General features: G+C 41.4%; 1 protein-coding gene across 6 annotated transcripts in view; it reads right to left on the bottom strand.

The window, feature by feature from the left end:
- Positions 1–26,274, bottom strand: part of fgfr2 (fibroblast growth factor receptor 2) — a 54,346-nt gene extending 28,072 nt beyond the window's left edge. For 3 of the 6 annotated variants that reach the window (XM_088013073.1, XM_088013075.1, XM_088013072.1), the window contains exons 1-9: positions 25,508–26,273; positions 22,591–22,853; positions 14,344–14,601; positions 13,944–14,018; positions 11,607–11,776; positions 9,003–9,126; positions 6,133–6,323; positions 5,659–5,794; positions 3,010–3,267 (exon numbers count right to left, since the gene is read on the bottom strand). In XM_088013073.1, coding sequence (XP_087869199.1) covers positions 3,010–3,267; positions 5,659–5,794; positions 6,133–6,323; positions 9,003–9,126; positions 11,607–11,776; positions 13,944–14,018; positions 14,344–14,601; positions 22,591–22,774 — 1,396 coding nt within the window. In that variant the 5' untranslated portion in view covers positions 22,775–22,853; positions 25,508–26,273. Of the gene's footprint in view, positions 1–3,009; positions 3,268–5,658; positions 5,795–6,132; positions 6,324–9,002; positions 9,127–11,606; positions 11,777–13,943; positions 14,019–14,343; positions 14,602–22,590; positions 22,854–25,507 lie in introns of all 6 variants that reach the window. The other 3 variants (XM_088013074.1, XM_088013076.1, XM_088013077.1) reach the window with 3 other exon arrangements.
- Positions 26,275–27,685: the final 1,411 nt, after the last annotated feature.

Raw genomic sequence — 27,685 nt, 5'->3', positions numbered from 1 at the left:
TTGGAGGACTGAAGGTTGCTTTCTCTCCACAAAGCAACCTTTGACCTACAACTGACGCCCCAGACGGTACATCAGGTCCTGACTAGGTGAAGGCTGCCGCTTCCCATGCTCTCTGTCCAAAGGGGCAGGACCTTCAGACCTCTGTATAGATGAAGCCAAACTGCCTTGCTGAGCCGACTGCTGTGGCCCCTCAACGGCCCCTAAGCTGTGTGCATCCGGACTCCTGCTCATGCACGGCTGTTTGTCCTCAGCTGGCCTCGGGTAAGCTGAGGTTATCTAACTCCGGCGCTGAGTCAAGATTTTTTTCCCTCAAAGTTCCTACAGACATATTACAGTTCACTTGCTCTTCCTATAACGCAGATACAAGCTCCACTTGCAATGTTTCAGGTGTTACTGACAGCGCAAGTCAGCAAGACAACGATGAAATAGTTTCGATCTGACTGAGCTTGAGCCATTCTGCAAAGAAGAATGGACAAAACTGTCATGTTTTTCCTATTTATTTAGGGGTATCAGAGCAGATACCCCATTTCCACTTTACAACTACAAACATCAATGTGCTTTGTAAAAATTATATATATATATATATATAAATATATATATATATATATATATATATATATATATATATATATATATATATATATATATATATATATATATATATATATATATATAGTTTGCATTTTAAACAAACTTTTTTTTCCACATCACAATAACGTGCTGCTTTGTCTTTATTTATTATGGAAAGTTCCAATAAAACACATTGATGTTTGTGGTTGTAAAGTGGTGAAATGTGGAAAAAAGTTATTAGTGTAAATACTTTTGCAAGACACATTTACACAAAAAAATTAAGAGAAAAAAAGGATAAAATGAAATTAGAACAATGTGGAAGAGAAAACAGAAAGCAGAGCCTCGACATTCCCTTCCCTTTCCCAGCACTCTGGAAACGCTTCCATCTCTCCTGCCGTTGCTCGTGATAGACACTCTGGTACTGTGTTTCATCTATTTTTAAGCAACTCCAAGGTGCTTGCGATGCTTTTTCAGCCCAATATGAGAGTTCCACAAGTAAAGTCACGGATATAAAGCTACCCCTTACTTTTTTAACTCTCACTCCCCCCTTACTTCCACGCTCCTCCTTGCTACAGTCCTGGCTGTCCGGCCAAGTCTCAATGCCGTGCTCACAGAATTGTTGGTACTGATCCAACACCACTCTCTCACCCCCTTCTTCCTCTCCTTCCCGCACTCTTTTAATAATATTCTCGGTTTTGAATTTTCTGAAACACATAAGGCGAGAAATTGCAACTGTACTGCCAGAACAGCTTGTTCTTTGTTTCCAGACAGCTTACTATGACCATAATGGTGGAACTTTTCACTCTCCCCCCATTTTTTCCTGTCTTTCCCTCCTTATTTAATGCATTTCAGGCAATTACAGTCAGCCCGAAAGTGGAGGAGGAGAACTCATGGCGAGACGCGATGCGTGTGGAGAATTTTAACAAGATGTGGAAGCCCTCATCGTTACTTCAGCCTCTCTTTGTGAGTGTGTAAGCAAAAGCAGACATGTGTAAGTTGCTGCTATACAAACTAGGGTAAAACTTTCTCTTTCTCACACACACACACCAGCACACATTGGGTCCAGGTGGGTAACTGGGTCCAGATGGCCAGCTTTCATAATGGATGAGCACAGCTGACTGATTTGGCTGGCTTGCTGGTTGGCTCCTTGAGGCCTCACTACCTGGGAGACACTAGCTGAAGGAATCTCAGGAATTCCTGTATTCCCTCGAGCATCTAGCCTGGAAGACACACACACATGCCCTCCCCACGATCTAACTGTATAAGTCCAGACAGGAACATGCAGAGAAATGGGTAAAGGCAGCATTTGTTGTTGCTAACAGCTGCCTCCGCCCAAACCCCTAAGACAAAACTCTTTTTTTTTTTTCCTTTCTGCTGTTTCTTAGTGACATTTTGACAGCCTGGTCTGTTGTAAAAGAAAAACGCAGCAAAATTTGATAAATAATGTGCTTTTCTCAGTTTGGCTGATTTGTTTATAAGTAATCCATGATGAAAGAGTCTCTGGGGAATAAATACGAAGTGAAGCATAGGAGAATGTTTCTTGTCAAAATGGGAACGACAAGAGAGCATGCCTTTCAACGGAGGCAGACGAGTGTTGATCTTCATGAAACTGGATTAACCAGGATTATTACTTGCCTGTTATTATTGAAGATTATTTTCCGCAGGGTCGTTGGGAGTATGTGAAAGCACCAGAAATGCCCATTGGTAAGCATGGTGGAGGGTCTGTGATTCTGTGGGCCTGTATCTGTTCTAAACTGGCAAATTGTTAGAGCGCGTGGCATCCTTAGCTCATTAGAATAACAGAAATATCATTGTATGTCTGAGGAATACAGATAAAATATAAATTATTCATACCTCTTACTATTTTAGTCAGGAATCTGGCTGGGGGACTCTGAAAAAGTCATATTGCTTCCAGTCAGAAAATTTTTTTTTGCAGAGGTATGAATATCATCCCCACCGAGATAGAGGTCAAGTAAGACATTATAATACAGCAAAAATAAAAGTGAATTTATTTAGGGCTGCATCGTCTGTCTAGGATTGTAATCTGCAGGTAAGAGATGAGAGCTCAAACTCATTCAAACTCACATTCATTTACCACTTACTAATTTAACTGCAGGCTATCCACCCTGTGTCCTCCAATCACTCTGTGTTGAGGCATGACTTACCGTAGTTACCATTCTCCTTTGACTTAACGCAAACACACCCGAGACCAAGCATTCAGAGGCTTATAGAGTTTGAGTTCTAGGATATTTAATAAGAACAACAAACACCCTCAGCAGATTCTGTCAGAACCAAAAAAACGTCAGCCTCCTCACCCAAAGAGGAAAAAAAAAAACAATTCTATGGCCATTTTCTGAGCTTAACCTCCTACTATAAACCCATCCACCTCCAAACCGTCACTCCTGCTCTGCTCTAACCTGTCGAGTCCCTCTGACTCACCTGTGATGTTGACTATGAAGCAGACGGTTTCTTTGCCCTCGCTGGTGCAGGCGTACAGGCCTGAGTCCTTGGGCTTGACATCCCGGATCTGCAGCACCTCCTGTTCTACCAGCGTGCGGTTGTTGGTACTCAGAGAGCCGCCATCTTTGGTCCAAGTGATGGTTCCCGTCACCGGCAGAGGACACCTGAGCTTCAGCACCTCGCCTGGGTGCACTGGGGACTCCAGGGGCTTAGAAATTTGGCATTTGTTTGATGGATCTGTGGAGCAAATGGGGAAAGAGTAGGGGAAGTTTGAAGTTGGGGAAGGAGAAAATGGAGTGCACAAAAAGGAGAAGATATAAGCCATAGTTTAGGAAACGACTCCTCACACAGCTCTTAAAGGGATTGACGTGAATCAACATTTGCAATAGGAAGGCCAGAATATAGCTAATAGTTCCCAGTCATTTGTGAAAAAGTCCCATTGAAGCCCAGATCTGTTTTCAGTTCTTTGCTAGGATGAAGTCAAATATAGGAGGAAGTTCATATTTTTCAACATAAAGTACTCGACAAACTGTAGAAAGTAGTCAGACTCGTCAAGTTGCAGTGAGCCGCACAGGAGAGGACCCTAAACGATGTGAAACAATGTCCCTCCCACCTTACGAATGCTTCAGACTGAGGTTAGGACAGGTTGGCAAGTAAAAGCAGAGACAGACATTAAAAATATGACTCATGAGTCAATGTAATCACCATTGACAGGCGGACTAAACAGAACTCGTTTTGTGACATCATCGCAACTCCCTTTTGTCTGACAGGGATATCAGTAATCCTGGTTTTGAAGAATTTAACAGGCCTTTAGTTGCTTTAACAGTGTCACCAGATTTTAAATCATGGCTCAAACTGAACAAGTGAGCCTCCATGTGTCTGCACTCTGTTTTAATGACAGAGACACGCGAGCACAAGCACAAAAACATACCCACCGTCGTCGGAACAATACGCACTTAACTTCAGATTGCAAAACAAGAGATATTAGCCTTTACTTGGGCTGTGTATGATCTAAACTTCCCGTATAATAAAAAGGTTGAGTGTGTGTGTGTGAAAGAGACTGCTTTACCCCTGCAAATCGCAAACAGAATTCCTTTGTTAGCTCAGCCGACCAAGCAGGCAAGGATGATGCTTTCCAGAGGCTTTTAAATGTGTGCGCAATCTCTTCAAAATGCTGGGGTTTTAAAAAAAAATGAGGCAGTGATGAATAATTTTAAGCACATAATGTGACGAGAATAAAATTTGTTATAGGAAAAAAAAACAGATAAAAAGTAAAGATGAATGTAATGACCTGGTTGCATAATTGTGCATCCTTATACTAATTATTTATTGAAGCATCTCAAAGAATCCATGATGCCATGAGATTTTGTTTTTTTCCCTCATTGAATAAATGAGAAATGAATGAATTTCTCAATTTACCAGGGTGGAATTATGCTACTGGAATACTACAATTCCATCAATATAACTGGAATTACATTATAATATACTATATATTCACCAGCATATGAATAAGCCAGATATAAACACTAAAACCAGGACTGAACATAAAATGAGCTTGTGTTTTTTTCACCATTATTTTCTTTAAAAGTGGAATGAACAAATACAAAAATAAATAAATTATAGGAATCAGTAAAAAAAAAAATTTAAAATGTAACTGAAAAAAAAAAAAGAAATCTATATAAATGTTTCAGTTGCATGCAAAATCAGAACCAAAGAGTAGAGTTTCTAAAAGGAGTAAAAGAAGAGTGAAAACAAATCCTCGTTTTGTTTTGGATTTGGAAAACCGTCAAGCTGCTCTGGGAGCTCTACTTCCGTCTGGAGTTGCAGTAGGTCGTCTGCGAGCTACAGCGTTATCTTCTCTGGGTTTTCAACAGCCTGCCAGCTCACATAATATTGCAGAATATATGGTCCCTGCTGGTGTCTAAGATGTTGAGCAAACTGTATCATTGGAGTAATCTAATGGATGAACTCACTAAAGGAAGAATCACCTTGCACTAAAGCTAATAAAATTCCCTTACATAAGAGAACATGATGTAGAGCAATCCTAAAAACTTAAAATCACAGAGTATGAAACACAAATGAATAAACAGCTTTCCATACTAGTTTTTGTGTGTAAAAAAAGTTATTTTATTGTCTGTAATAACTTTGACTCCTGATCAATCTATCACATGTGTGGATTAACTTAAAGTGATTTCTGGGCTAAAGCAGAAGTTGTGAGAAACTGTAGAGGAAGTGGTAGGGGTTGTGAACTTGTGATGCAGCCCTTTTAAATCCTCACTTGGATTTGTAGATCAGTTTGGTAGCCACTGTTCTTAAACTGCTCAAACTTACTGGATTAATAACCATATAAATCTTGATTTTATGAACTCAAATTTGAGCTGTTATTGTTTTGGCTAGAGACTGTGTTATGCAAAGTTACCCAAGATTAGCATTAAAAATGTAGCATAATCAATCCTTGGAAACATTTGGGTGCATCCTCGACAGTCTTGGCTTACTTGCAATTCTTGTATAAATTAAACTACTTTGGATAAAATCAATTAAGGGTGAAAAGAAAGAAAAGTACCGGTAAGTGATTTTATATACCTGGAAAAAACCTGAATTATCAAGCATATTTTCTCAGTAGCTTACCTGGGACGACCTTCAGCCAGGCTGACTGGACGGCTTCCCCTTGATGATTGGAGACTTTGCAGAGATACTCCCCAGCGTCTTCCTCTGTGACATTGGTGATGGTGAGAAACTCAATGTCTGTGGGAATGTTTGAGCTCTGCAATGCATCAAACAAAATGAGCATCAGGCACAGGAGCACATAGCAACAAAAACAACAGCAGTACACCACTACCCATTAAATACTCTTTCACCTGTTCATGTGAAATGGTAGCTACAATGTTCTGACAGATAAAGTCTGACTTTTCTAAGACGTAAATTAAATCATAACTAGAAGTGCAAGAAACAAAATTATGCCAACATTACGAGCAATATAATGGAAATATAATAAGTTTCTTATCCGACTTTGAAAGTTCAACTAAAACTAAAGAAAATCACAGGACAAGAGAGGAAAAATGTGTTCAGAGTATAAAAAGCATAGGGTGGAAAGTGACCTACCTTTAACACTTTGATGTTGGGGGGTCCATCAGGCCCATAACGACTGCCATTCCTGGGGATGAGTCTCAGCCACTGGAAGTGAGACTCGCCATGAACATAGACGTTGCACTGGAACTGGGCGTCCTCTCCAACGCGTACCGTGGTATTGGAAAGAAAACCAGGCAGGAGACTTGGCCGGTGAGGTTGCCGACCTGTTGAAAGAGAGTAAGAAGAATTTCACAATTGTTCAGTGGTTAAATAATTGGAGAACGATTTTTATGGTTAATTACTAAAATATGTGGCGGTTTTGGAAAGTGCACCATCCTATGCATTGTTACACATGTAAATATTTAGTATCCAAGTCAGACAGAGGGAGACCTGGGGAACAATGCCCTGTTTCAGACCCCCCCCCCGCCAGCTTTTACAGCTACCCTGAGGAGTCCCTACAGCTCCCATGCTGTGACATGACTCATGAGCCCAGCAGAGCCTTTCCAAAACAAAACCTTAAGGTAGGTGCAGTGGATTTGTTTGTACATGCATGTTTATGAGTTTTTGAGTTAGTCATCATCAGCCAATGTCAACGGATGAGATTCTATGTTTAATAAAAAGAACAAAACTGGCACAAACTATCACTTAAATTCCAGGAAGTAGAGACTTCTACAGTCTTTCTTCTTTTGCTGCCTTTTCTGAAATTTGTCAAATCCTCTCTCAAGACCTCCCCCCTCCTTTCTGCACATTCCTAGGGTTTGCCTTGTTTATTGTCAGTCTTTATTTGCCCCCATTTTTCCAGCATTCTTTACCCTCTCAAACTTTTCCAACTTCGAGAAGGTGGAAACATCAAGCACTCGCTATAAAAACCTAACAACATTATTTACTAAGCGAAACCACAGGACCAGAAAGGCTTAGAACTATAACTTAGAAGTGTCAAGACTAATAGAGTGAACCAGAGTCGGTATTCAGTGCATTTTAAAGATATTATACCCTCTAACTTTTCCACAGTTTTTCCACAATTTCTTCATGACAAAACAGTGCATACATTAGCTTTAAGGTGGAAGAAAAAAGTACACAAAATCAGCTAGCAGTGCCCGCTCTATGCAAAACTTGGCCAATAATGTGATTCCATGTCTTATGTTTGGACGTTCTGTAATTAAAACAAAAACGAAATGACTTCAGAAGGAATGCATGTGCAGAATAACAGAAAAGAGGCACAGAGCCTCATGAGAACAGTGGATACAGCAAAGCTGACTAATATCTACTGTGAAGTTCAAAGACAGAACCCAGAACACAGCAATTGATGGAGCAAGCTGACGGCAGCAATCCCTGGTGACCAGTGAAGGACGCTGAACTCTGAGTGACCTGGCAGCTTGCCTCATGGGGAGGTCAGGTCGAGTTGAGACCCTTGAAATACTTAGTGCGGCACAGAGTAGGATGTGGCTACCCACACAGTGTTGAATAGCTGTGATGTGCCATGTGTAGCTGCCCAACTGTGCCCCTTTGTCCAGACTCCAGCTTAAACCAGTAAAGTCTGACTTAGTGCTTGTCACTTGGGCAACAAAAAAAACAAGTTTTTTTTTCCTCTCAATTTCAGCTCTTTTGTTCTCTCCATTTGCACCCTGAGCTAATGACAAAAAATTAGGAAAGAGCTTGTAAAGAGGCAGCAGTAACAACAGATCCAGTCGTAGAAGAGGTTTACTATTCTGCAGTAAACTAGAATAAAAAAGCAAAATCCAGTTGGAAAGAGAGTTTTAGTCAAACTAAGAGAGAGGAAGAGCAAGGGGTCTCAGTTGGTGAGCATGTGTGAATTAGGCGTATTGTGTTTCTGCACATATGCCTATGCATTCACATTATGCAAATAGTCTGAAGAAAATAATATCAGCACAACGTAGGCACTAATAAAAATAAATGGAAGTGTGCAACAAGATCAGGAACAACTACAGCTGTGGATAAATCGTGAAGACGCTTGGATGACGAGTTGGACCACTGCAGCTTCATGTATTTTCTAGTTATCTGTGGTTCACTGACCAGCCTTTAACAGAATGACTGCAGCAGATGAACCTTTATGCGTACTGTTGGCTCACACAGTGGTGAGCAGCAGGTCCAAAGGAGATCAGGCCTATGCCAAATTAGGAGAACAAAACCGGTGAGAGCAAACACACATTGATCTACTACTGTTATCCCACTCTCCCTCGTAGTCTCTGCCGTCTATCGATTCTCCAGAGGCAAAAGCACTCCTTTCTTTCTGAGTTTCAAAGGTCAGGGAAGAGGGATTGACTGAGCTGGGGCTGAACTCACCATGAGCAGTGTGGAGGTCAGCAGCTAAAAGACTGACGACAAACGATCGTCCTTGTTATGCCCGAGTTAGTTTTAAAGGATCATTTTGTAGCAGGGGTCCACTGCATTATAAAGTGTTTACATATATTTAGAAATGTTATAAATGTCCACTCTGGCTTAGTAAAGCAGAAAACGGACAGTTTTCTTTCACTTAAATAATATAACGGTGCGTTTGTTATTATTACATATTGCAGTAATAACAGTCTTTATTTATTTGGTGTTATTTTGATGGGTTATTAGCCTTCCTCCAGTCTGACCAGCTCTTTGGTTTCTGTAAGCTGTCTGCTGTAGTATGCAGACAAAATCCTTCAAAAATACTGAACTGATATTTAAAGTTTTAAAAAATATTGTTGTAATGTAATGTAATAAAAACATCTCAGCAGCAGTCCCTGACCTCCACCTGCATCTACAGTACACGTGCAACAATCAAACCATAAGCCTACACACACACACACACACACACACACACACTCTATTCTCACTCTCTGTAGGACGGTTTTCCTCTGTCAGTTATCCAATTTACTAAGCTTAGCAGGTATAATAAAAGTCTAGGTACTGACCCAATACATCCAGAGAGAAGGTGTGGTTGATGGATCCCTCCACATTCTCCGCCAAACATGTGTAGTTTCCCCTGTCCAATGGCGTCACGTTCTCCATGATCAGCGTCCAGGACTGGTGCCGAACCTGTGGTCAGATTACAGAATCACAGGTAAAATTAAAGGACATGAACAAATTTAGCTAAAAGAAAGAAATGGAAGAAGGAGGAATTTGCTGGAAGGTGTGAACAATTGTAACTGTTGCAACTTCGTTGTTGTGAACTTTGTGAACCAGGGACAAGTGCTGTTGGCTGCATGATTTATTTTCTGTGACCTCTGAGGTCATAACTTGGATTTGGAGATGATATAAAACACAACCTAATCTTGTTGACGCTTCAAGTTTGAAAGCTGGAAACACTGTGACAAGGCTAACTGCAATTATCAATGTAAGCTAACAAACGACTGACGGACATTCCTTCATTTTATTCCTGCAGAAATATGTAAACTAAAAACGGTGCTTTAGTACTCTGCATTACAGATGTAATCAGATAATCAAAAGTGCAAATACCTTGTAGCTACTTCTAAATTCTAAATATTGTCAGCCATGTTGGATTTTGAGGTGTAATTTATGAGAAGTCTACAACTTTTTCCACTTGAAATACTGGCTGCAAAAGTTCTTTCTGGTAGATTTTCTAAGTTAGAACTTAACCACGTAAACTCCTCAGTAGAAATGGTTTGTCTTGTTAAGTCACACACTTTAACTAATCTGTTCAGTTCCAAGTTGTTGTTCTATGTTCAGGAAACCTAGAACTAAAGTGCAACTATCTATAAAGAAAGTTGTACTTGTAAACATTTGTATGAGGTCATGGGGTATTTGTTTTAAAATGTCTGAGAATCCATGGTCTAATCCTCTCTGTCATTGTACATAGAACCACCTCCGCAGTCTGAGCTGTTTCAAGCATGCAGTTGATCAAAATTATTTGCAAATGTAGTTTCTAGTGTGCATGGAAACCACAGGTGTAAGCAAACAATGAGGTTTCCATCTATACACTAAAGAGAGACACTGTAGCTATTGCGTGTACAGGCCTACATTTCACACAATGGAGAGGTAAGGCCACGGGGCTGGGCTCAGGTACAGCTTTTGTCAAACATTTGTTGACAAAAAGAGAGGAATGAAATGCCCGCGGTGTAACTGACAGCATGACTGTATTGTTTCTGGTCCTGTTTTTTTTTTTTTCCTTCAGTTTTAATAAAGTTGCTGAAACCTGCAGGGGAAGAAACTTGGGCAGCAACACAACCATGATCTGTGCCTTACTTTTCATGGCACAAAGCTGACTTTCACTTATAATGCATTATTTATTAACCAGGAGGATAAGACCCGTTCAGAGTCAGTGGTTTTTTCAAAAAATAGTTGCATAGCTTAATGTAATACAATGATTGTTTTTTATGCTTTACAGGTGGCAATCTGATCTGATTTCCATCAAAATGGCACCCCAATTAAAGAGGTGATTAAAACATTAAAAGAACATTTTCATTTAAATTAAATGCATTACAAGCATCAAAGTTACCTTGTATACGGATGTGTGTCGGCAAAGGCAAACTTGTCATATTTGTACCACAGTTTTTTAATCTAAACTGGAGGAAACCTAAGTGGGAGTGTGCAAAGCATTAACAGCAGGGGCAGCAAAACACTCATTTATTCAAGTGGGTTTTTCCTCTAATGAATAAATGTTGCATTTTTATGCTGCTGCAACAAAATCCATAAAGCACCTTTAACACAAACAAAATCCCCACGCAGGAATAACCAGCTAGTTTTTAACTGCAGCCAGTGGAACATTTTTCTGCCTGACTGAGTCCCCCTAACATCCTGAACTCAGTTCAACCCCTGATGCTACCTACTTTCTCTATACATTACTGTCTGAGGGCATTTGCCCTCTCAGTCCTGGGCTTATGTTTCTAATTGATGGGGCTAAAGAACCATTTCACGTTACAGTGAGAGACTCTGCACAGTATCCTGGTGAGACAGCGTCCACGGATGAGCAATTCCAATTTCACACCAGAAACCCTGCCCTCGTTTTCTCTGTCTCATCTCCTCCCATCTCTCCAATGAAGGGTGGAAAAGAGGTGAAAGGTCAGTCGACGAATTGTGGAAGGAATCATTTATTTTATTCTTTTTCATATGTTTTATTTTTGTGGAAATGTATTATTTGATTGGTACAAACTCTCAAAAGGTTCAGACCTCAGTAGTAAAATCAGAAAATGGAAAAAAAAAAAAAAAAAAATGAAGTTAAAGCACTAAGCTTAAAGTGCAGCGTTTTCAGAGAAGTTTTACCCTGTAACAAAATAAAATCAAGTTCCCCCAGACGACCTGGATTTTTTTTTTCCCAATACAGGCTTTTAATTTATCTACAAAACCCTCCATCTAGTTTGATAATTATTTCAAAGACATCTTGGATCAGTGCAAACACCCAGGTACTTGCTGTAGTAGCGTTCAAATTGCGCTACTATAGCGTAACATTTAAAATGAAAGGCAGTTCTTCCTTCCCTGAAAGCATATTAAATATGTGCCATTAAGTATTTTTTTTTTTAAATGACAAATTTCATGTTAACTTTTTGTCTGGATTTTACCTTATATCCTCCCATGCGGTCCTCCTGGCGGAGAGGCCTGCCGTTTTTCAGCCAACGCAGTGTTGGCTGAGGAAATCCTCCAGCAGCGCAGCGGAACTTCACTGTGGTGGCAGCTGGCACCAAGTGAAAGTTGTTCTTCATCTTTTCTGGTGAAGTCCAGTATGGTGCGCCTGCAACCAGATAACAAGCCACGTTCAGTCATTTCCTGACGGTGTCGACTGTATCAACAGCTTGACTTGAGAGGAAAATGGGCTGGCTTAGTCCAGAGGCATGAAGGAGCGTGTCTGCAGAAGAATCCAACCTGAACCGTTCTTTAAAGAGGCCCCCTTTTTTTTTTTCTTGGCAACACTATCCAAACTGCCGTCTGCACAACATGAACTAAAGCTCTGAACTTCCACGACTAAACAAAAACACACTTTTCCTGTGGGCTCTGCAGGGAGCAACAGAAACCAAAAAAAGATCAGCTCTGAGGGGCTGGGCGTTGCTAGAAGGGTAATCGGACCATCACATTCAATTTTTATCTCATTCCACTTAACAGGTTTTTTCCTCCTCCTACTTCCTCCAATTACCATAGCTACCCTGTAAATCACTCGGCTATATATGGACGAAATAGCTGGAGGAACTTATCACGCCTGAAAAATCATTATCTCCCTCCATTGGAGAGCATTTGTAAAGCTTTTTAATAATGAAATGCAGGTCCATCATTCCACATATTGATGTCTACTGTCTTTCTTGGGTTTTGTGCTCATATATTTCTATCTTCAGTCTCTCTGCACCTGGGACTGTGATTGTCTAAGCAGATGGGACTGAAGACTGGAAGAGACACTGAAAGACAAACAACAACCCCAAACGGTCCTCCACACCACCACTTCCTCTTCTTCTGGCCAGAGTGCAAGTGACAGAGGGAATACCCACAGATTACACCATGACTCATGAAAGCAGCAATGCCCCAGGAGAATATTTGCTCAAATATTTATTACTGGATGTCTAATCTGTGCACTACTATCAGGTGCTTCTCATCTTGCAACAGCAGCACTGACCGGACATGTCCAGCATAGTTGGATGGCTGCTTCAGAATCGGTTTTCCCTTCCTCAATGGGAGGAAAGAAAGAATCTTCACCTCTCAGTTCTTTTGCTTTTTCTGTGAAATAATTATACAGACTGTGGGTTTTCTGGAGCTCTTATAACATTCTGGAAAATGAAGTACAAAATTACCAGAAACTGCTTGAATCGTTACCGGCTCTTATTATGTGCAGGTTCCGTACATTAAACAATACTGGAACTGACTCTTAGTATTTACCAAAACCAAAATAAATCGACTTTACTTCAACATCTATAACCACTGACTAGATTTGTAATCACTTGTAAATATAGATTGGAATTTCCTACGCCAAATAAAGATTCTTTAAAGCAATCTTTGTAAAAATCAAATGTTAAAAAATAAGAAGTTTTAGTTCTTTGTTTTAGATTTTGTGTTTAAGAACCGCCAATCCAGTTGAATTTAAATCTGGTCCTGAACTTAAAAGTTTTATTGGTTTTATTAGAGACTAAAAAAGCAGTGACAAAGCCCTTCTTGAATGCATCTTGTGCATTTAATCAATAAGTTAAGAAAGCAAAATAATAATACGTAAAACGTTAAACTTAAGCTGTGGTGTAGGTAATCCAAGATGGGATTTATCATTAGAATATAAATCAAGTTTTAGTTGATTTTATTTCAGTAAAAAAAATAGAAAAGAAAAAATTGTTTTTAAAACCAAATGTTTTTTTAAATTCCAATTTTCTTTTTTTTTTTCTTTACATATGCACACCTGGAGAAATAATAAACACACATTCCATGCTTTTCCAGACTTTTCAAGACAGTGTAGGAACCCCGTAAAACCGAAGCCTGAGTCGGCGCATCAGGTCCCGACTGGGTGAGGCTCCCGTTTCCCATCCTGTCTGTCCAAAGTAGCAGAACCATCAGACCTCTCCACAGATGAAGCCAAACTGTCTCACTGGCCCAACTGCTGTGGCCCCTCATCTTTCAGTAAGCCTTGTGCATCCGGACTCTCGCTCACGCACGGCTGTTTGTCCTCAGCTGGCCTCGGGTAAGCTGAGGTTATCTAACGCCGGCGCTGAGTCAAGATTTTTTCCCTCAAAGTTTCTCCAGAAAGCTAAATCCATCAATGTCCTTGAAGTTTACATATTACAGTTCACTTGTTTCTCCTTTTATTTATCGTTGCACGATACAAGCTCCACTTGCAATGTTTCCTGAGAAAATCAATATGGAGACCTGGTGCTAAAATAGTAGTTCCTGCGTCGCATGTCTAGTTTCTAGTTCATTCAACTCATACTCACTTAACTGAACGCTGTCCGCCCAAGTGTCCTCTGACCGGTCTGTATCGTCCTCATCGTCCCCCGACCAGGTTGCATCTGCACAGAGTATCCATGGTTACCATCAACCATTCAGTCAACTCAAACGCACAAATGCCATCAAGCATCCGGAGACCTCCAGAGTTCCAATTCTTATTGTTTTTTTTGAGAACCAACTTTCAGTTCAGTCTTCTGGTCAATCAGGTTGTCGACTATTACTGCTGACCACACACGTAAATCCTCAGCAGATTCTGTTCAAAAAGACAAAATCTTCCTCCACTTCATCCCAAATCCACAGCCACTTTCTGATCTCAACCAACTCCTCCCCACCCAACCGTCTGTCCTGTCCTGCTCTGATCTGTCCTTCTCTGTCTCCCTGACTCACCTGTGACATTGACTATGAAGCAGACTGTGTCTTTGCCCACGCTGGTGCAGGCGTACAGGCCCGAGTCCTTGGGCATGGCATCACGAATCTGCAGCACCTCCTGTTCTATCAGTGTGCGGTTGTTGGTGCCCAGAGAGCCGCCATCTTTGGTCCAAGTGATGGTCCCCGTCACCGGCAGAGGACAACTCAGCTTCAGCACCTCGCCCGGGTGCACTGAGCACAACGTGGGCTTAAAAATTTGGTATTTGTTCGACGCCTCTGCAGAGCAAATGGGGAAGGTGGAAGTTGGGGGGGAGGAGAAAAGGATTGAAGCAGAGAGAGAGAGTGCACAAAGAGGAGGAACAACAAGATGAGAGAGGAAGAAACAAGCCATAGTTTTGGAACTAAAACACCACACACCATTTAAATCAACCTATGCAGGAGGAGAATTGAGGGAAGGAAAAAGCCCCATTATAAGAAACCATAAAACTAGAAATTATCCACTATCTCCCAGTCATTCGTTTGATATGGATCCCATGGAAGCCCAGTTCAGTTATCAGTTGATTTGCATAATCAGCAGATAGATTCATGCAATATCTGCGAAAGCAGCCGGTGTGGAGAAATTCCTAACAATTACTGTGAGCAGGTGAGTGTTAGTAGTCTGCATGTCCACACAATCCTGTCCAACCTCTGGCGAGGTTAATATAGATGCCAGGCAAACTGGTGTGCAACTGCAAGCACTGAAGATAGCACTGAATGTCAGCCTGTCAGAGAGGGAAAGCAGCGAGAAAGGTCTGGCGGAAACGCTTGTCAGGCAGGGGATCTGGGAAGGTAGGGGGAAAACCCTTCTTCTTTGACTTTTTTTTCTGATTTCCACTGTGCAACTAAGCTAGAAAACTCCTGACCCGGCCAACTCTTCTGTTTTCTCTCTGTCTCGTCTTCACTCTGCTTCATAATTCCTTGGCCATGAAAAATCTACATCCCCTACAAAGGATGTGCAAAACTCAGTCAGCAAGCAAGAAATAGCACACTACTGGAACTAAAGCGCAATAAAACCTACATTTCTTGGAGGAAAACCAAATCTGCCAGCTAGTGTATATAACAAGTCCAGAATGAAGAGGGAGGAGGGTTTCCAATCCATGAATACGAGTAAGGAACTCTGGGATCGGAGAGATTGTAACTTACAAACACGCACTCATGCAGCCCTGAAATTAATTCCCTCACTTGACATGTTAATAAGGCTTAAAACTTGCTACACTTTCAGTGCCTTGTGAAAGTATTCACATTTCCCACTTTACACCAGCAAACATCCTATTTGTATTTAACAGAAGACATTGAAAGCTGAAGTATTTTCACAAAATAAAAAAAAATTCTCAAAAGCTTTCAACCCCATATGAAATCAATTTCTCTTAAGAACAGAACTGGCAGATTTGTCAACAGTTTCTCCTCCGTGAGCTGTGACTCTGCAGCTCCTTTAAGGGCCTGATGCTCTGACTAACACTCCGCTTGGCTCTTAAATTAGGGCCACACTGTTCCCAGTGTTGAATGGTGGAGTGAACATAGTCCCATGAGACATTTAAAGCTTGGGATATTGTTTTATTGCCTAACTCTGCTGTGAGCCTCTCTACAACTTGACCCCTGCGGTGTGTTTCTCGGTCTTCACGATGCTACTTGTTCACTAATGTACTCTAGGAGTCCTCTGATGCCTTCACAGAACAAACTGATGTGATTTAATTTCTGAAAGCAGTTGCTTGCACTGGATTTTATTTATGGCTAGATTTTATGTGTAAGAATATTTTACCTTCCACTTTAAAGTTATGGAGAATTTTGTGCTTTGAAAGGATGAATACATTAAAGTCTGTCGCGGTAACTTAGAAAAGCACAATATTCAACAGCAGGGATGCATGTTATGTTGCATATTTCACATATTTCTATTGGTATTAGTCTGATAAATAAAACTGGGACAATATTAATAACCAATGTTTATTTCAATCTAGTTATCATTTGTGCATGTGTTTCAATATATCAGTGACAGATTGTCGGTTTCTTAGAAGACATGTCAGCGGTGTGATTGTTTCGAAAAGTTAGGGAAATATTAACACAATGTCAGTAAATATGTGTAAAATCACCAATTACAGCAATATTAATACCAAATATCAACATCAGTCCAAGTTCTCATATCAGTGCCACCCTATTCGAGAGGTGTGAAGTAAAACTGGAAGGAAGGCATTTATTTTTTTTTTTCTCTCGGGTGAAAATGCAGCAATTTCCAAAAGCTGTGTTTGTTGGAAACAGCCTAAGAACAAACCTGTTTAGAAAGATTGGAGAGAGGAAAAAAGCAGCAATGGAAAAGCAAACAAAACAAGCCAGTGATGATGGTAAATGAGGAGAGTTTTGGCTGGAGCCTGATAGGTGTAATTATAGAGGCAAAGGAACTCCCAGTTTTTCCCTACCTCAGCGCACCTTTTCAACAACACCCCCACCACAGTCATATGTGCTTGTGGTGAGCGTGCGTGTGTGTGTGTGTCGTTGAAAAACACCAGAATGCATGAAACACACACACACACACACATACACACATCACCGTTGCAAGGTTTGGGAAAGTCATCGAGCAACAATTCAGAAGTTGGGGCATGTGTGCAAACTTTGAAACAGTCCCCGCAGGCAAAGAGGCAGGTACAGTTCCAACATTGTCTTTGTTGCTGCTAAAGCGGAAATAATTAACCCCTCCCTTCCCAGAAAGGCCTGAATGTGTGGTCTGATAGGAGGAGGGTCAGGTTGATTGATGGGGAGCTGTCTCCGCTACCTTTTTACAACATTTCTACACCGCAAGCCTCCGCTTTGGCATTGCAGCTGCTGCAAGGTTTTCCCATTTATTAGCATCTTAAATAAGTAACTGCTGGGATGCGGGTGTGGAGAACTTTAAGATGATCCTGACATAACGAAGCAGCACCTGGGATGTGAATACACACATGCCAAAACAAGTACAAAAGCAGTGGAAAGAAATGTCTCTAAATCTTATTAAAGGACGTTTTGTCCTTTAATAAGACCTTATCACCACTGTGTGCATCTGCCTCCCTCCATCAATCCCTCCTTCTTCTTCTACTGCCCTCCCTTTCCGCTTTGTCCTCTCCTTCCCTCTTCCCACATATCCTCAACCCCCAACCTACTCCCACCAGTGACCCCGCTGACCCAACGCTGACCCTTCCGTAACCTGCTGACACCTCTCCAGCATACCTGATTGTTCATGGGAACCTCTGACATTCAAAGAAGAGCGCACACAGGAACTCCATCAGAACAAACAGTTTGAACGGATTGCACAACACTTTTAATAATCTAGAAACAAATTACTTTCTCATTTCCCACTAAGCAGCTCTACTCCTCCTTGCCACTTTCATCTGTGTTCTTCTGCCCACGCAATTAGGTTTCAAAACTCGCTTTAGTGTCTCCTTTTCCAAAAAGCTACAGCAGGTTTCAGGCAGTCCCTCCTCGTTCCTATCGACGCTGGCGGTAATTAGTCCTGCAGCCCAACTGCAGTGAAACGCACACTGCAAAAACACAAAATCTTACCCAGTATTTTTGGGTGCAAATTTCTTAGTACACTTGAAATAAAACAAAACCAACTTACAAGTAAATTTTCTGCAAGACATATCAGCTGGTTTTGACAGTACGACTGTTCTCAGTCAGTCTTGCTATCTATCAGTTTTGCACAAACCAGGATGTGGCTATTAGTTGTATTTTTCTGAGTTGATCCATCTGTTATTTATTTCCACTTATCTTTGCAGGGTCATGGCAGCTTTGGTGCCTATCTCCAACAATTCCCGGGTGAGAGGGAGGATATTCCCTGGACAGGTCACCAGTAATGAAACTAATTTTTTACCATGTTAAAGTTAAAAATAGCTCCACAGGTTCAGCGCCCTGAGCACCAAAATAACACATGCAAACTAACACTCCACATCATCCTGAACTCCATCAAGAAATGGGTATGGGCTTAAAACTTTTATTACAATATTTTGTGGTGCTATTGTGATAACGACAAAAGTGACAATATGAATCATTTCTGTTTTTAGGTAACTGTATGGCTGTGACTGCATGGCAAAGAGATCACAGCCACACAAACACAAAGTTTCCGTTTGTGTGCTTCGTGGGACACCAGTCACATGTATTTATATTCACTGTCATAGAACAAACAGTGGAGAAAATAGTAAAAATAACAATCCTGACAATACGGACAGTTTTTTTTTTTAAATCATTCCTTGTAATTTATCATGACAGCAGTAAATCAGGATTCTTAACGACATGAAAAATGCCATTTTGTTGTACTCAATTTTATTTACAATCATGCACTACTGTATGATGGCCTGTCATAAAATGCATTGAAATTTTTAAAAATGTGATAACGCGCCTATGAAGCTGCATGCGCTTCATCCAGTAGATGTTTAGATAAATTGAATTAACCAGTAGCTTTTTAACAGACCTACATGCATGAGCCAAATTAGTTTGGTTTAAGGCAGGCATCTGTATCTATGTGTACTTCTCGTTTCTCCTTTCCTTTCTCATCCGACACCTGAGCGTGCCAATTCCGATTCCCATCTGCATCCTGCTGCGAACCAAACGGCCCAACCTGGCACAGGCAGAAGCTTTTCCAGGCTCCTTATCAGGCCAGCATGAGGTGGAACGGCGCAGCGACAAGCCAAGGCAAACAACACAGTGGGACCTTCACGACCAACACCAGCCAACGGTAAGTTAATAAAAGTCCTCGTGTGAAAGCTGTGCATCCAGTCCAAAAAGCCCCCACCCCGAATCCTGTTGCTCACTAGTACACACACACACACACACACACACACGCAAACACACGCGCATGCACACAGAGTGTGTTTATGTAGAGTTCAGTTCCACTGTCAAAGCCACACACTCCAGAAACACACTGCATGTCATTAACTGGCCAGCTGACACTTTTATGCATTTACAACTGCACTCCTACTGTGTAAATACTAGGGTGTTACAGATAGGCAGGTCTGTACCTCATTCTAACACAAAAACACTCTTACACAGAGTTTTTCACTTGTTTAGCATGAGCTCATTTTGTAGCTAATTACTGAAGAAAATCAGGTAGCAAAATACATTCCAGAACATTTCACAACCTCCTTCTGAATGCAAACCTTAAATTCATCTTATTCCAGTGTCTGTCTAAGCATCGAGTCTCTTCCTTCTTGTACAATGGAGGCTAGATTTATTTAACTACTGGAGTATTTTGGAAAAACCGCCTCTGCTGATCAGAGCAGGTTTTTTTAGGAACAGAGTTTGGCAGCAGCTCCAGGAACGCAAAGCCAAACTGTGAGCCGACTTCAGTCAGCTGCTCTCATTCCAGGGTGCCTGGTGCCATGTTCATCCCACATGAACTACAAAAGGCACCCAATGTCAAAGACACACACCTTTCAGATTAGGCTTCATAGTTGTTCGGTTCTGTCAGTGCGTCTTAATCGCTGTGCAAACGGAGAGCGCCTGGATGATGTAAACACTCCCGTAGATACTGAAGCGTCTGCGGCGACAACAATGGGTCTGTTGTGGAGGCTGTAGCCAGCGAGCTCGCTCCACTTCTTCTGTTACAGCGGCTACAGGTAAACAAACTAGCAGGGCCACCGGAGGTGCAGGCGTGGGCTCAAAGGAGACAAGACTGATATGCAATCTGAAGCATCTCCAGCAATCTGTGCTCCTCCACACACACACACACGCACACACACACACACACAGGCAGCGGTGTGACCCGAGCTGCAGGGCAGCAAAGGGTGGAGCTGCTGGAAATACTAAACATCTCTAAAGGGGAGGTTGTTGTTAGGTTAGAGGAAGAACGAGGGATTGGTATTCTGTCTCTTCGACATCTGCGTACTACAGGTAGCATGTCACTCTGATTCAATCAAGTACAGCCGTTCGAGCTGAACAGAGAAACTGACTCAGATAAGATAGGACTGTGCAAGTTTTGCAATACTATGAAGAAGAATTTGTTGAACTTTCTCCAATATCGTCACCTTATTAGGATTTCATGTGATAATCCAAAACAAAGGGATGCCTGATTTTGAAACAAGGATTCACGTTTTGTTTTATGTTTGAATGATCAAAAGCATAAAAAACGCCAAGCTTTTATTTATAACACGCACGATTTGAAGAGGCATGTGAAAGTTAGAGTAAAAGTTCAGTCACTTTTACTCTGAAACCTCTGAATAAAATCCAGACCTACCAACTACCTCCTGAAGTCACAAAGTCTGTAAAATCAGTAAGCCATTAGCAGCATCATGCTGTGGGAATGCATTTCTTCATCACAGACAGGGAAGCCAACAGGGAAGACGGAAAATTAGAGACGAAAACTCAGAATCTGCCACACAAAACTTGAGCAAGGAATGGAGGCTCACCTTCAGAATGGCTCAGTACAAGTTCAAACCTGAATCCAACTGAGAATCTTTGGCAATGTTTTAAAATGATATTCACAACTAAACTGGCTTATGAATTAAAATCTCAATAAAATGCACCAAAGGTTGTGCTCATGCCTTGATAACCTGTGAGATATAAATTCTTTTGCAAAGCCCTGCATGCCTCACCATGTGACCCCTCGAAGGTCTACCCATCTTAATCTGCAGTCACATGACTTCACCGCTCACCAACTCTCTGTGATCTTTCCAAGAGAAAGAGAAGTCAAATATGCACAAATCCTCTTAGAACTTTCCTAGAGGATTGTGTAACGGCGTGAAGCTCCCTCCGTCCTCCCTGTGGCCACATAGCGTAGCGTTCGAGCCGTGTGGGGGCTCTGAACTCACCAGCATGGAGCCAAACAGTCTGGCATAGAACAACAAAAACATCAGGAGACAGCAGTTCAGGCAGCCTCTCATCAAGGTAGGCAAAGAGGGATACGCTGACCTCCGGGGGAAAGGGCAAAAGTAGGTAGAGTGTGGGTGTGAAGGAGAAGAGGGTTGTGGTTTAAAAAGTGATGCTCACTTGTTGGCCTAACTTAAAATTAGCATCCCGATTAAAGCCTGAGAACAAAGAGCTGTGGAATGCGGTTCACCGTCGGTCACAACAACTAATTAACTTGTCTCTAGCCAGACTGAGACAAGCCTAAAAATACTAGAAAATTACACTACAGCAGTGCGAAGCAAGTTTCTGAAGCGTTAGGAACGACGCGTTTGGAGTAACGCAGCAGAACTTTCCCTGTGCAGACGTGACTTTCTCTCCTCACCCTCTATGTTCCTCTTCTAATGCAGGAAGGTTTAGTAGAGAGATGCCAGGATAAACACAGTCCCACCCTCGTTCTCCCACACACACACACACACACACACACACACACACCAGAAGGTCGCAAACCTGACTTTAACACTCAATCACACCCTGGACCAGCAGAGGGAAAACAGAAAAGTGTGAATCACTCACCCCCTGGTGTGGAAAACAACACCTCATCACTCTGAAGTAAATTATTCTCCTTTTGTTTGTTTAATTAAATCACAAGCTCAGTGGGAACTTGCAGATTCCTAATACTCTCCAAACACTTGACATCTATGGATAACTTTTCTTTATTTTTACAGAAGGATGTATTATTTTCCTTTTTTTTTTCCAGCCCATAGAGTGGAGCCAAATTTCACTAAAACGTCAGCATTTAAAGTTAGGATTGGTCATTTGATCAATCCCAAACACCTTCCAGCTGCAACAAACATTGTTATGTGGACATCCCTCCGCCATTTACCTTTCAGTCATGAGCTCACATTGTTTAAGACAGGAGGCAACATTTTCCTTTCCATCTCTGTTCTATAAAAAATTGTCTGAGGCAAAAATTTGGTCCCAAAATTGTGTTTTGAATATAATTTTACTGTGCCAAAGTCAAAGAGAAGAGGAAGGAAGGAATCCATTGCTGAAAGACATTTAAAAAAGGTGCTTATTATGCAGACTGTTATGCCTTCGTACTGTTCTGCTCTTTAAAGCAAAACCAGCTGAAAAAAGCTGGTTAATTAGTCAGGCAATCTGCAACATAAGCACAGCACTCAGCTGTAGTTTTAAAAAACAGTGACGTGTGCCGTTCCTTTGGTTTGCACATGATAAAATATTTCATCAAATTTGCCTTTCTTGTGAGGTAAAGAAACATGCAGGAACCTTCTTTCAGCCAGCTGACTGGCAGTGCTTTGACTAGGCCAAAAAAAGCTCAACGAATCCAAAAGCATGAAACAAAATGTGTGTATATCTTTAGACTTGTTCCTCCCCCAGACTTGTGCTCATGCTGCTCACCTTCAGGTTCCACGTTGGTCTCCTCCTCCCTGGTGGCGGTGATGGGCGGCCGGGCCACGCTGACGCTCAGCAGAGATAGCAAGACGGCGGCCAGCAGCCAGACCCACAAGGCCATCCCGTCAGAGGGGGAAAGGGCTCCCCATGCCCCCCTTCTCCACCACCTCCCCCTGGACACTGATCCCATCTGAGGGGGTCCGCCCAACCATCAACTGCTGCGGTGGGGGTCAGCCTGTCACTCTCTGGAAATCACCCAGTCGCCTGGACTGGGAGGTGAAGGAGAAAGGAGGATTTTTGAATAAGAGGAGAGACGGAGACACTTTTTATGTTTAAACAGCAACAAGAAATACTTGATTCTATTGCTTTTGTAGAAACTAGTCCTAGTTTACATTGACTTTATTTTTGGAGTGGAGAAAGCAGAGAAATGCTGTCAAACAAGCCATGCCACAGGCATGCCGAAGCTGTGAGGCGGCGCAGCCACAATGCGTCTCCACTCCTGGTAATCATATGGATTGAGGGTATATCGTGAGAGCTGTAACAGTGCTTTTAAGTCTGAGTAAAAGCACTGTTACTCAGACTCAAAAGTCTTTATTCAATTTCGCACAAATCTGAAATGGAAAAACAAAATTCTCCAACACCGTCACCTGTTCCATTTTTACTCATATACCCCCCCCCCCTTTCAACTCAAACAAGGACATATTTGTGAACGATGAGGTGCAGCAGGTCTTAAAAAGCTCAGCCACCTTCTTCACTTCACTTTCATGCGCAACAGATGCACCAAACCTGTTGCCTTCCCTGCTGCTGTTGCTGCTGCTAATTGTTTTTAATAATACTCCCTTGACTCGATTATGAGACCAGCTTTAACTGGAAGGCAATATTTCAATACTGGGACACACGCGTGTCAGCCTGTTTAGCCAGACATCTGCGGTTGAAGCGCGGTTTAAGTGTCTCTGGAGGTTTGCTCAAGTCACGCTTCCCTGCACTCCCTCTGTTCCAGCTGGACGTGTCGGCTGCTTTCACCCTCAAAGACACATCTGATTCTGGCTTTTTAAACAGAAATAGCATCTAACACTTTTTTTTTTTTTTCATTTTAAACTTCCACAATTTTCCAGACTTAATTTTCAAAATCTTAGATTTTTCCATCATTTTTTTCCCAACACTCCACACATGTTAAGCACATAAAATTTACCCATTTGGGATTTATTCCACTAATCAGCTCTATTTTCAAATCAACAGCATACATATAAAATACTAAAACAGATTTCTTAAAGCACCACTAGTGAGGCTTTCATTTTGCTTGCAAAAATTCAAAAACTAACAATGATGGTGCTGTTTGGTGTCTCAGCAAGACCCAGTTTAAAAAGTCAGCTTTAAAACCTTGATATAGGATGTTATAGAGGCCACAAAGACGTGAAATTTCTCTGTTTGATCGTTTCTAATCAAAATGTTTTCAGTCATTTTCCATCAGTATCTCAAAACCAAACTGACAATAAGAAAATGCATGTTAGGATGAGAGTGAATCAAAGATAAACGATGTGATATGAATATGAAATAATGTCAAAACATGTTCTTTATTTATTCATTTATAAAGATAATGGAACAATAAGTATCATCTGTAAACTTTAATATTTTTCATTGCTCAATTTCTTGTTTCTACACTTATGCAACCGTAGAAAATGATAAAAATAAATACTTTTCCAGACTCTCCTAGACTAAATAGGAGCCCTTAACAGGAGAAAAATCACACATGATGTTGAAAATACGTCTTTAGATTTGATTAATTTCTTTGATTAGGCATGCATGTGTTTTATTGATTATTGCAATCATTGCTCGGAAACTCATCGGTTCACTTATCGGGAACGTTCTAGAGCGAAATCAAAACAGGGATTACTCTCCAACTCTATGAAGAAAAAAGTTAGATTGACCGAAACGGAATTAGAGGAAATAATAACTGCACTGCTTGACAAACGCAATCCCTGCTGCAGAGTTTGGATTTTGACGCTCCAGACGTCAACTTCTGCGCCACACATGAGCACAGCTTTTTTTTTTTTTAATACTCCGGCTCTGAATGACATTTCTTGGCACTGCATGAATTCTCATTGAAATTCAAATAACTTGGCTTTCCTCCCCACCCCCTTTCCACAATGGGGGCTCATTTGGAGCTGCTCTGTGATTTAGGGCTCCGGCACCAAGCGGTGAAAAAACAACTGCAGTCACGGGGTAATTGGCAACATAAATGCCATGTAGGAAAATTAAGCCACGTAATAAATAACAAGGACACTTGTTAATGGGCTCTAAAGTGATGATGATGCAAGGTGTAGCGTAGCATGGTGTACCTTTCTAAAACAAACTCGCTCTGCACGTTTTCCCTCAACACACCATCACTGTGGTGGCAGCATCACGCTGTGGGGAAGGGGAAGCTTTAGAAACATATCAGCTTATCAAGGCAACCCCTAAATGCACTGGATTCATTAAAGAATCAATAAATGATGTTATGAAATATATTTACATTTTAAAAAAGCAAACTCTATGCATTTTATACAAAATGTGGTGGTGTCAGCATCATGCTGTAGGATGTTCTTTGGTGGGGAAGGTAGAAGAAAATCAACTGAGGCTGAGGTTTATCATCCAACAAGTAAACTGAGAGCGTTCACTTGTGAACTTTAACGTGTTCGAGGAATATGAGCAATGCCATTTTACGCATAGAACATTTTTTTTCCATCTGAATATCTAAAAGTAAAGTTCTATAGAGTTGTTCCTCAAGAAGCCCAAGAATGAAACACAGTTGTCTTTCAACGGCAAACCCAGAGGATTTCTTCTCTAACTTAAGGCGGCCGCAGGAGTCTTTACATGCAATACGTTGGGGAAGAGTTTGCGAAATTGCGTCCTTATTGTAAACAGACAACAAAAAAAAACTTACCAGAGAGGACTAAAATCGTGGAGATCTCTGTTTTGACATGCACGGATAAGGGAGGAGAGGGCATGAGATGAATCCAGAGAGAGAGGAATGTTTCCAACACCACAATGCAGCTAAAAAACGAAGGAAAAAAATCGAGGCGCTGCCTTTTCTCAGCTTACTATTCCACAATCAGCCGGCATCGACTCTGATCAGATATATCCAAACCCAGATTTGCAGCTGCAGTCTAATGCCATGCAAGGAAATCCGAGTTTACGCAACTTATCCTTCGAAAACAGCGCAGAAAACCATGTCGCTGTCCCCCCCTTCTCAGAAACTTTCCTCCCCGTCACCAAGTTCCTTCCAGAGCGCAAAACATGCCCGGAGCTCCCGAGCTGCACACTTGTCAACTAAACAGAGAGTCTGCAGGCGCTACGGACGTGGAAGGAGGCTGAAACTGGAGCAGAGGATAGATGTCCGATGCGGAATGTCATAAAATCCATCAAATCTCGGTTCCCTCCGGAGAGAGAAGCGTCCACCAACAGCCTTCGCACGGTCTTCTCAGACTCTTTTGTCAGGTTTAGTTTTTTTCTCATTCTTACGTCTTATACACCGCCCTCCTCCTTCCATCCAGAGGGTGTCACTCCCCCAAACCCCCCCTTCGCACTCACAAGAAGTTGTAATTCGAGCCACTTCCTGGCCACAGTGCCTTTGGGCCCTGCCTTCCTCCGCCCATCACATACTGCAGACTTCCCTGCGCTCTAACTTGCTCTCACACGGGGTCCAACCCGAGTTGAGCGTCTGTGCTGCTGCTCCGCTCCGGAGCTGTCCGAGCTGAGAAATACAACGCCGCCTAGTGGAAAATAAATAAAGGGCGCGCAACCAGATGTGGAGTCCAGTCGTCTCTACCCTGCCCTGCAAGCCGTACAGCCCGTAAACTTCATAAAAACACAACTATTAAACTCTGAGATGAAAAATAAATATATTTTACAAAAGAACCAAAATACCTGTTATAGTAGTATAATAACCTCAGTTGTGTATTTACTCATTCATCGCTCTGGTACAGTGCCATGGACACACTTGACTTGAACCTTTCCACATTTTGTCTCATTACAACCCCAAACATCACTGCATTTTAATGTATCTGACTGAGGAACACAAAGCAGTGCATAATTATGGGAATGAAGGAACATCAGATATGGTTCTGAAACTTTTTTGCAAAGAAAAATAAGAAATAAAAATTTCCCTGTTTTGCATATATAAAGACTGACAACTGGCATCCTTATTTGCAAAATAGATTAAGCTCAGTTAGATTGTATGGATGCAATTCAATAAGTACTTTGACTAGGCCATTTAAACCAATGCATATGCTTTTTGATCTAAGTTCAGGGTCATAATCCTGCTGGAAGGTGAACCTTTGCCTACGTTTCAAACAGGTTATTTTCCTACAATTGTACTGTATTTTACCTTCATCCTTCTTCCCATCAACCTTGACCAGTTTCTCTAACCTCTACTAAAGTAAAACATTCCCACAGTATGATGGAACCACTCCCATGTTTCACAGTGGGGATGTGTGAGGATGATAGGAAATCCTGTCTACAGGATTTCTCATAGTTTATTTCAACAAGTTTTTCTTTGTTGTTTTTTTTTTTTTTTTTTTTTTTTTCTCACGTCTCTTTCATGAATGACAGGTGTTGTTTTATCTCCTAACCCTGCTTCAAACTTAAACAAAGCCGTAACTTGTCTGCTGGATCCCTGGGTCTTCATGATGCTTTGTTTTATTCTAAAATCCAGTCAAATACGTTGAATCTTGTGGTCGTAATATGAAAACATGTAAAATATATCTTAGTGAGTCAATGAGAGTAAACAGAATCTTTGAGGATAGCTCATGCAGTCACACACACACACACACAAAAAAAACAACCATATAAAATAGCTTGCAGCATCACCGAGTCTTAGAAAGTGTCCTATAAATGATCTGTCTGCAGCCACCTCAGGAGAGAAAGAAGGCAGCCCCCCTACAGTTTGTCCCCCACTGCCTCAAGCTGTCTCCTGCATTTGTTCGGCTGTTCAAGTGCTCTGAAAGAGACACAAGAGGGGATGGAAAACTCTAATCTCTGCAGTGTTTTTTTATTTTTTTTTATTTATTTTTGTCTCCTTTTCAGCTTTTTTTTTTTTTTTTTTTTTTTTTTTAAACCACAT

This window comes from Poecilia mexicana, unplaced genomic scaffold, assembly GCF_051168715.1.
Source record: "Poecilia mexicana isolate PSO_F unplaced genomic scaffold, ASM5116871v1 scaffold_15, whole genome shotgun sequence".
In the NCBI taxonomy this organism is placed as follows: Eukaryota; Metazoa; Chordata; class Actinopteri; order Cyprinodontiformes; family Poeciliidae; genus Poecilia; species Poecilia mexicana.
This window is presented reverse-complemented; position numbering and strand designations above follow the sequence as displayed.